Source organism: Gavialis gangeticus, unplaced genomic scaffold (assembly GCF_001723915.1).
Source record: "Gavialis gangeticus isolate Ggan-Ray unplaced genomic scaffold, GavGan_comp1, whole genome shotgun sequence".
Taxonomy (NCBI): domain Eukaryota; kingdom Metazoa; phylum Chordata; order Crocodylia; family Gavialidae; genus Gavialis; species Gavialis gangeticus.
Genome location: NW_017729031.1, coordinates 17,237,599 through 17,248,510, shown reverse-complemented (window position 1 = coordinate 17,248,510; position 10,912 = coordinate 17,237,599). Strand labels below are relative to the sequence as shown.

At 41.1% G+C, this 10,912-nt stretch overlaps 1 protein-coding gene across 1 annotated transcript in view; it reads right to left on the bottom strand.

The window, feature by feature from the left end:
- LRP1B (LDL receptor related protein 1B) overlaps positions 1-10,912 on the bottom strand; it is a 2,002,088-nt gene that overhangs the window by 133,416 nt on the left and 1,857,760 nt on the right. Inside the window, exon 71 of the mRNA XM_019522796.1 lies at positions 4,774-4,896. Within this exon, the coding sequence (XP_019378341.1) occupies positions 4,774-4,896 (123 nt within the window). The remainder of the gene's footprint in view (positions 1-4,773; positions 4,897-10,912) is intronic.

Here is a 10,912-nt window from a genome sequence, read left to right as displayed (position 1 = left end):
GCTTAAGGGAATGTTGTGGCTGGTTTGATCTTCTATCCAGACCACTAAAACTTTCTCCATATCAGCAATAAGGCTGTTTCGCTTTCTTATCATTCATGTGTTCACTGGAGTAGCACTTTTAATTTCCTTCAAGAACTTTTCCTTCTCATTCACAACTTGGCTAACTGTTTGGCACAAGAGGCCTAGCTTTTGGCCTATCTCAGCTTTTGACATGCCTTCCTCACTAAGCTTAATCATTTCTAGCTTTTGATTTAAAGTGAGAGACGTGCGACTCTTCCTTTCACTTGAACACTTAGAGGGCATTGTAGGGTTATTAATTGGCCTAATTTCAATATTGTTGCATCTCAGGGAATAGGGAGGCCTGAGGAGAGGGAGAGAGATGGGGGAACGGCTGGTCGGTGGAGCAGTCAGAACACACATAACATTTATCGATTAAGTTCGCCGTCTTATATGGGCGCAGTTCGTGGCGCCCCAAAACAATTACAATAGTAACACCAAAGATCACAGATCACCATAACAAATATAATAATAATGAAAAAGTTTGAAATATTGCGAGAATTACCAAAATGTGACACAGAGACACGAAGTGAGCAAATGCTGTTGGAAAAATGGCGCCGATGGAAAAATGGCGCCGATAGACTTGCTCGACGCAGGGTTGCCACAAACCTTCAATTTGTAAAAAATGCAATATCTGCGAAGTGCAATAAAGCGAAGTGCAATAAAATGAGGTATACCTGTACTGCTCAGAAGCATGGAGGAACTGTTTGGGAATGTGAAAGTGGCAGGAAACCTGGGGGGCAGTGACCATGAAATAGAGTTCAAGATGCTAAGAGGAGGAAGGAAGGAGAGTAGCAGAATAAGAATGCTGGAGTTCAGAAAAGTAGACATTAACAAACTCAGCAAGCTGGTCAGCAAGATCCTCTGGCAGACAAATCTGAGGGAAAAAAGGTGTCCAGGACAGCTAGCTGTTACTTTAAGGAAGCCCTCTTGGACACATCCTGCTGAGCATGCATATGCAGCATGTGGCACCGCAGACCCACCTGCGGCACTGCACACCATAAATGCAGGTGTTTCCCACACTGCTAATTTGCAGCACAAGGAGCTTTTTGAACCCAGGAAATACCAGTGTCAAAAAAATCCAAGCCTTAAAAATGCAGGGCAGTACACAAAGCAGCATGTACACCATCTAAAACTGGAGCCTGGCTGGTTGGAACCATGCTCCAGCTGCCAGCCTGCCTCTGCTGCCAGATCATTGCTGCTGGAGCCCTGGGAGGCCCCCAGGACCACAGATAAGGCTGCTGGGGCAAGTCCAGGTGCTGGCCCCAGCCTCCACTATCCCACACAGGGCAACTTGCTGTGCACCTGAGAACACCTGAACAAGCATTCCCCAGGAACAAGAAGCAGTATTTGTCCCCAGGGAAATGCACGTGTGTGCTCATCTAGACACAGCCCTTAAAGGCACAGGAACAAGTAACTTCAGTGAGACAGAAGAAGTGCAACAGGAGACCAGCCTGGCTAGAAAGCAATCTATTCAATGAGTTGAAACCCAAAAAGGAATCCTATAAAAAGTGGAAAGTACTAGGGAAATGTATAGCAGTGTTGCATGGGCATGCAGGGAAAAAAAATTGGGACGTTCAAGGCATAATTTAAGATGCAGCTGGCAAGAGTCATAACATGCAATAAAAAGGTTTTTACAAGCATGTCAATGGTATGAGCAAGATCAAGGAAACCATTAGGGAAAAATACTGAATGTTGCAGGCAATCTAGTTATAGATGATTCAGAGAAGGCTAAGAATTTCAGGCATTTTACTTCAGTTTTCACAAATAGATGAGTACAGTTGGCAACAAACATAGGCAAGGAGACAAACAGTCTAGAATAACTCCAGAACAGGTTAGGGATTACTTAGACAACATGAGGTTTTCAAATTGGCAGGGCTAGATGGGATGCATCCTAAGCACAGAAAGAACTGGCTCAGGTAATTTGGGAGCCATATGCTATCCTCTTTAAGAATTTGGAAAGGTTTGCTGAGGTCCTGGGAGACTGGAAAAGGGCAAACATTATATTTAAAAAAGGAAAGAAGCAGGATCTGAGGAACAACAGACCACTCAGACTGACTTTAATACCTGGAAGCCATCAAGGAATCCATTCTGAAGTACCTAGAGAACAAGGGGATCCGCAATAGCCAAAACGGATTCACCAAGAATAAGCCATGTCTGACCAACCTGGTTTCCTTCAAACATATAATGATAAACTCTGTGGATCAGGAGAGAGCAATGGATGTGATATATATTGACTTCAGCAAGGCCTTTGACACTGTCTCTCATGACATTCTTATTAACAAGCTAAGGCAATACACTTTAGATGAAAGTACTGTAAGGTTGATACATAAGTGGTTGGATCACTGTGCTCAATAAGTAGCCATCAATGGCTCAGTGTCTAGCAGGGAGAAGGTGTCATGTGGGGTTTCTTGGGGGTCTGTTCTGAGTCTGGTATTGTTTAATATCTCATTAATGATTTGGATAATGAAATTAAGTGCACATCTAGCAAATTTGCAGTCAACACCAAGTTGGGTGGAGTTGCAGATAATCTGGAAAGAAAGGCTAAGATCTGGAATGACCTGAGTATACTGGAAACAGTCTGCAACAAATCAAGACTCAACAAGAAGTGCAAAGTCCTGTACTTGGGATAGGGTATTGCATGTATAAATATGGGGTGGGGAGTGACTGACTAGGCTGCAGTACTACAAACAATGGCTTGGAAATTGCAGTAAACCGTAAGTAAGCTAAAAGTGTGCTCTTGTTGCAAAACAACCCAAATGCATACTGGGTTATATTAACACAAGTGTTACTTGCAAATCAAGGGAAGTGATTCTTCTGCTGTATTCAGGATTGGTGAGGCCCCACCTGGAGGACTGTATCCTGTTTTGGGTTCCCCATTTGAAGAAGGATGTGAACAGTTTGGAAAGAGTCCATCACAGAAAAACAAAAATGATTAGAGGTCTAAGCAGCAAGACCTATAAGGACAGGCTGAAAGAACTAGCGTTATTTAGGTTGAAGAAGAGAGGATGGATACAAGTACCTAAAGGGTGATTAACAGAAAGGATGGAAATTAGCTTTTTTCTGTGGCTGTAGGAGACAGGACTAGAAGCAATAACCTCAAGATGCAACATAGGAAATTTAGGTTGGACTTAGAAGGAACTTCCTGACTATGATGGTAGTTAAGCATTGGAACAACCTACCCAGAAAAACTGTGGAATGTTCTTCTTTGGAAATTTTCAAGAGCAGGTTAGACAGACACTTTGACAGGATGGTTTAGTCAGAGATGATCCTGCTTGAGGAAGAGACTAAACTAGATGACTTTGTGAGGTTCTTTCCAGCCCTGTAATCCTGAGAGTAGGCTAGCTGATGCCTTGGAAATGCTGGGCATGTCTACACGTGCATTTACACCAATTTAAATTTACTGTGCAGTAAGCAGGAATAAGCCAGCATCTACATGTGCAGGCATTAAAGAGCATTAACGCTGTGTGTGGACTGATTTGGGATTAAAGTTAGTCCCAAGAAACTACACATACACAGTGTTACTGTGCAGTAAGGGTCTACACATGTGTTCCTGTTCACTAAACAATTGCACGTAAATTTGACACCGGCAGGATGCTCAAGCTGGCGTAAGTCACTATATTTACTGCATAGTATGGGCATGCATGTGTAGATGCATGCCCATATTGCAGAGTAATTTTAGTTATTGTGCAGTAAGTGTGCATGTGCAGATGCACCCAGTGTAGGAGGGCCTTTTCATTGACTTGGCATTCCCTTACTCTTAACATTTTTGGTGAAACAGTGGATCCTGTCCTGGTTCTGCCTTATTTGTCTGTTAAGTTGTTGCTAATTTAAATTGCATTTAGGTACAGAAATAAAAGGTGCATTAGAAATGGCTAAAATATGCTAGTTAAATCCTTTCTTCAATGTTAAATCTTATTTTCTCTTGAACACTACTATTGAGAATGTCTTGATGCCTTCTCAGGGTATATTATTTTATCTGATTGGTTTCCAAATGAGGAATGATTCTCTAATGTTAACTTGCTTTTTCTGTTAATTATTCACTCAAGTGAATCTACCATTATAGCATCAATCCCCACCAATGTATGTCAGGTGGTTTGCCTTCTCCAAAGCCAATATCCTCCAGTACGTTAATTAACTATATTTTTGGCACTGCATGCATGTCTCTCAATCCACCCTCATGTTCTACAATGAGTACAGCACAACTTAAAGTAGTAAGAAAACCATAGTACATTGACTTTTTTCTTCTAAACTGAAATTGCAGCATGACTATAATGTAGATATGCTATTTTTTGCATAATTAATAATTTCACATTTTAGCTTTGTATTCAAATAGTCTTTTCTAGAATACTATTATCCAATCTTATAGCAGTAATAGATCAAGTATATGCAAAAGTATCAGTAAATTATATCTGATAGGGTGGGGTGATGGATTTATTGTTATTCATTATTCTAAAGTTTCTGCTGGGTTACATAATAATATCATTTGAGTTTGCTTTAATCTAGCCGTTATATATCCATATTTAAGACCAACTTTCAAAAGTCAAATAAGGAAAAATATAACTGACTTAGTGTCTTTGTCTAGTCAAGTGAGACCTATACATCTCTAGGTAAATGCTATACATTTCTGGGTAGATGCTTGTTGCATCTTTCTCTGCTTCACGAATTCCCTTTAGGACTAGGGATAAGAAAGCATTAGCATAATAAATTTCATACCACACATTTCAGGTGCTTCATCAGAGTTGTCTCCACAGTCATCTTCTCCATCACATACCCAGAAATGTAGTTTACAGAGTGAATTGTTGCATAGAAATTCGTCTGCTCTACATATATTTCCCCCTTGAAGAAAGCAAGAAATAAATAATTAATTATAATTAAAGTTGATATACTGTAGTTTTGTTTGTCCACAGGCTAGCTTAATCTAGTGTAACATGCAACAGAAACTGAATGGGCCAAATTCCATAGGGAAAAGCTTGAGAACTGCGCAGGAACATGGCTATTCAAAATATTTCCATGAACTCAACATAACATGTTTTTTCCTTGGTCTCGTTATTGCTATGGTGGAACCAAACTCTGTCTGACCATGTAGGCCTAAGTTTAGTAAAGAAGCAAAGAAATTATATGCTATGAGTTATTCAAACATGTAACAAAGGTTGTCTTTAGTTAGGCAGATTTCTGAGGGCCACAGGACTTTGGACAACTGGGGATTCAATGACGTGGTAAAAACCAGGAGAGATACAGAGAAATAATCCAGCTCCTGGAATGCTATAGATTTCCAGTTTTGCCATCTTTTATGTGATGCTGGAAACCTACTGTTTTTCCTATATCCATGTTGATACATACTCCATTTCCAGTGCACATCAGCTTGCGTGTACAGCAGACTTGACTGAGTCTGCTCTGACCTGCCATATCTCCAGTGCATCACGAGATGAAAAGGTATGTGTATAAATGCCTTGGTGTTTAATTAAAATTTAAAAAGGTTTTTATCTTGCAAATGAGTAGTAGGTGTCACATAACAGAAATTACCCTATAGTATCTCACTATAAAAGTCTAGGTATGTATGACATTTCCTCCTTTCTAAACATGCCCGACTCTTTCTTTAATTGATATAACCCACAATTCATTAAAAATTCAATCAGCATTTAGCTTAATGAATACACTTAACGATTTTATTTTCAAATCAATTATATTACAATGTATTATACAATACTAAATTTAATAAATATAAACAGCGTTTTTTGGGTACCTAATACATCAGTCAGTAGACTGCCTCTATATTCTTGAATATATGGAAACTAGATAGAGATATTGAAAATATTCTACTCATTTTCTTTTCTTTGCCTATATAAGGTATTCATTTCTATTTTGGTCAAGTTTTATCATAATCTATCTATTTAACATTTCCACAGTAGGAACAGCTGCTGTAGAATTAAGAACAGCTTCTGGCTTCTTGTATTCATATGTGATGGCTGTAAATAGCAGAATGACAGGCTCAGTTGTTATTGCAGATTATGGATCCACACTGTTAACCTCTTAGGGACATGTATTTCTCTGACAAATGATCTGCATTGTTTTAAGGAATATTACAAAAACATTTTAACATTTCTCCTTAAAATGCTCTCTTCAGTAAGTAACAGGACCTTGGTGAAACATTTTCTCCTTTAACCATTACAGGAATATTTTTGCATAATATGACATTAACCAATTAGGGTTAAATGTAGGGTTCATCTACCTGGGGAAACCAAACTAAAATTAAGGTGTAAATTTACAGTACAATATCTATTCTTTACTAACTCCTCATTTACATATCTTTATTCCTCTCCCAAAAATGTGTCTTATTTGATTAAATTTAATACACTTTAGAAATGAAATAAAGAAGACATGAGCCAGTGCAGAATGGCTAGACTAGCTCCTGGGTGATGAAGTGGGATTTGTACCAAAGGCCTTGTAGAACAAAATGAATTATTCCCGCAAGCTCTTTCATCTCGCCCATTTGCATTATTTAAGGGTGGTTGCAAACCAAGCATTTCCAGGAGAGCTTTGAAATACTGCATTTTGAAAACTGGATTATTTGTAACCAGTTTCTCTGAAAATTCACAATGATCATCCACTTTCTTACTTCTTTTCAGTTACAGGGAATCTTGTAATATGCGAATACTATGCAAAAATGACCTGTTGTTTCTTAAAAGATCATTTGCAGTGATGTAAATCAACTTTGGTGGAATTACTCCAAATTCACACAGGTTTCAGAGTGTTGTCAGATAGCAATCTGTAGTACCTTGTGTAAAATTCTGCATAACTTGATAGTTTTTTCTGTTTGGGTCATAGAGAGCTATTCTTTTTCATGAACTGTCAGGTAAGAGTTCTACTGCAGTTTTTCCATTTTACTGTTCCGTGGTCTTTATAACACTCACAAGTAGTAATGTCCATCACATATGCTGAGCATGCAATATGCATACTATACATATACGTTTTATTCCTTCTACTCTTCTGAAGATTGTTTTGTGTTTCTTTAAACAATTCCTTACTCAAGCCGAAGCCATTACCTTTTTTACATACAAATCTGGAACCTAATAATTAGATTTTCTCTAAATGAAGCAGTTTCATTTTATGAGGAATACATTTAATATTTTGATAAGCATGGCTTTGTAACTTCTGTTTTCTCCAGACCAGATATCTTTTTTCCACAAGGGGTATCTTTTGTCTCCAGCAGCATAATTTTGTCTCCAACATGTTGCGTCTCCAGCAGCATAATAAATCCTAATAATAACTATTATTTTTTATACTGGGATAAAGATGGTATTATAATTTAAATCATGGGTCAGCAACATTTTTGGCCAGTGTCAAAAATGACCAACCTCGACCCACACCTCAACTTGGCATGCCAAGGGCAGACAGTGGGGGGGAGCTATAAAGGGCCTGGTATTAATCTTTTTTCATCGTTATAAGATGGTACTGGTACCTAAGACATTTTATCAAGATTCTTGTTCTTAATAAGCCTTTCATGTTGGCCAAAGTGCTTTTCATCCTGCAAATGGAGTTATCTTCAATTCCTGACTGGCCCACATCTCCCACAAATGTTATACTATTAACTAGCATAACTCACCACAAACTATTAACTAACACAAATCTTATACTATTAACTAACTAATGCTTTTCCTAGGGTCGTCTACAAAGTATCCTTTACAAACTGCAAACTATCCTAGTAAGTAATCTTAATTGTGATAAACTCTTTGATGTGCTGCTCCCCTTCTTTTCTCTTTCTCCTCCCTATTTTCCTCCAACTATTCTGACACCCACCGATATACCTGAAATTACTTGGTAAGTTTCTTGAGGCTTGTTTTTAATTGAACTGTGAAATATGTCCATATATTTTTTGATGCTGGTTCTTTAAAAAACCTGACTAGCTTCATAATCTCACCTTCTACTTGGCAAACACCCTTTCAGTAATTAATCACTATATGCAGTTGCCATCTCTGAACAGCTCATTCCACACATTTTTCCCTCTACAGCTCTGCCATCTACAACTTTGCTACTTTCATCTCTGATATTTGATTCCTAAAAAAATGTAGAAATGAAGAGGACACTCTGCAGAGCATAAAATTTCTCATCATTATGTTATTTGTTAATAAAGATATATTATCCTATCACTGATAGCCATACCTTTTAGCTGCTCTAAAAAGATGGGGGAGCAAACTTAACTGTTAGGTTTGCATGACCCTGTAAGTTGTAAGATACAAACTAGCTAAATACCTCTAATGTTGACCCTGAATGAAGAAAAGTTCCAGCTGGAACAGTCTGCTACAACTGCATTGTTACAGAAGCATGACGACATAGCTGGGTTGTAACAGCTTATAACAATATTTCCTGATTTTGATAAAATAGGTGAGGACACACATAATACTAACTCTCACAGTTAAGTCCACTTAACTTTTTGAAGTCAACTCAACTGTCAGAGCATATACAGGTCTGTGGAGCAGAGTCAACTTAAATGCAGTTCAAGATAATATACCACCAAGGTATATTTTCTTGAGTCACATTAGTTAAGTCAAGTTAGCTCGCAAGGTGGCTGTCACCATATCAAGGAGCTTTACATTTGCATGCTCCAGTGTGGCTTAAATTAAGTCAACTTATTTTAAAACAACTTCGCATGTGTTTTCACACCAAATACATCTATCTATACCCCAAATGAGAGAAGCAGGAAAAAGTACATATCAGTAAGAAAAAATGGATAGCAAAGAATCTAAATGATGACCCTAAACTACAGCAAAAAGTGCAAACTCTAGGGGGGGGATATGATAGTTTGCTGCACCCAGTCTACATTCACATGGCCTACTTTAAGCCACAGTGGGCAAAATACAGCCTGTGGGCCAAATCGAATCCACCAATTGATGGCATTTGGCCTACGGCTGCCCCCACGGCACTCTGCATGGGCTAGAGCCCCATCCAATCCCACCTGGGACAGCCTGTATCATGCTCCCACCCCCACCTAGCAATGGCAGCACCCTAGCCCTGGCCAGTGTGCACAGCTTCCCAGCAGGGCTGCTCCTACTACAGCTGCCCAGATTCCTCTTGGCTCCCCCACCTCCAGCAGCAGCTCCTTCTCCTGCCCCTGCTGTGCTGCTCCAGGCAGCAGACATGGGGGTGTATGCTAGGTACCACATGCCCAGCCAGGCAGAGTGAGAAAGCTGTAGCCAGGTGGCTCTAGCCCCAGAGTGCAGGGCTTCAGCTCTAGCTCCCAGCCACATTCAACCCATTCTACCCACCCAACCCCATGAGATGCCTGTGGCCAACCAAGTGGGTGGAGGGTGGCTGGGGCTGGGGCCCTGTGCACTGGGGCAGGAGCCATCTCACTGCAGCTTGTCCCTGCCTGACTGGTCATGTTGTGTCTGGCACATGTCCCCAAGGCCTCCACCACTTCCCTGGTGCCCAGAGTGGTGCAGCAGGGGCAGGAGAAGAAGCTGCTGCTGGAGACAATCCCTCCACCCCCACCTGGTTCCTGGGACCTAGTGCACAGGCAGCCCCACACACACATGTGCACACCCTCCGACAGCACCACTCCCTGCCCCACACAATATACAAGAGTAAGACTTTATTTTGAGCTATCATGCAATCACCTCTATATACACTACTGTAACAGGGAACCCTAACCCTGTTACTAAGAGACAGCGTGGTCTAAGTCTAGAACCTTCTAGTCACGGCTGGCTGGTCATGTAGGGGTTAAGGCTCAAGCCCTGCCAGCTGACAGGAAGAGGAAGGCCAGGACTCTACAAATGGCAAGTGGAGAAGGCCAGAGGGGCAGCAGGGAGGCAGACTCCCAATCACCACAGTGCTTTGGCTGCAGTCTCTGTTGGAAGACCACGCCATGCCCTGAGCCATCCTCATGATCATCTAAAGTAAGCAGGTATGTTGCCTCTCTTGTTTCTGTATTATCATTTTTCCATTATATGACCTTAGAAGCCTATGTTTTGTGTTGAATATTAAGACTGGTGGTTTGGGTGAGACTAATCGGGGAAGGAGGAGGCCTCATTGGGGGCCCACTGCAGTGTGGGGACCCCAGTGCCAGAGAGGGTGCAGTATTCAGGAGTGAGCAGACTTCACCAGCAGAGAGGGTGCAATATTTGGGGGTGAGCAGAGCCCAGTGCTACAGAGGGGCAGGAGCCAGAGTGAGGTTTTTTTTTTTGTTTTTTTGTTTTTTTGTTTTTTTTTTTTTGAGAGCTAGAGCCTGGGGGTCAGACCCTGATTAGTGGGGTTTTTTTAACTGACAGGCCTAGCTAGAGAGAAAAGGGGTAGGCCCACAGTGGCCAAGACCCCAACAGAAAGTGGAATTTACAAATACCATCTGTGAGGCTTGAGCTGAGGTGTAGGGGAGGAACAGAGCTATAGATAACACCCCCTGGCATTGGGGCATACAATGGGCAGCCTCCTTAATTAACAACAATTAATTAACAACAAGGCGTGGCAGATGAGAAGGCAGGCAGTTGGCCCTTAACAGGTGGCCAGGGCCACCAGTAGACAGACCCCAAGCAGGCTCCCCCTGTTACAACTACTAAAAATAAATAAATAAATAAAACAAAAACAAAGGGGCAACCAGCATGGGTTCATCAGTGGCAGGTCCTGTCAGACCAACCTGGTGGCCTTTTACGACCAGGTCACTAAATCATTGGATGCAGGGGTGGCAGTGGATATAGTTTTCCTGGACTTCAGGAAGGCTTTTGACACTGTCTCTCACCCCATTCTCATTAGGAAGCTGGGGGACTGTGGCGTAGACACCCATACAGTCCAATGGGTCACCAACTGGCTAGAGAGTCGCACCCAGAGGGTGGTAGTGGATGGGTCCTTCTCGACCTGGAAG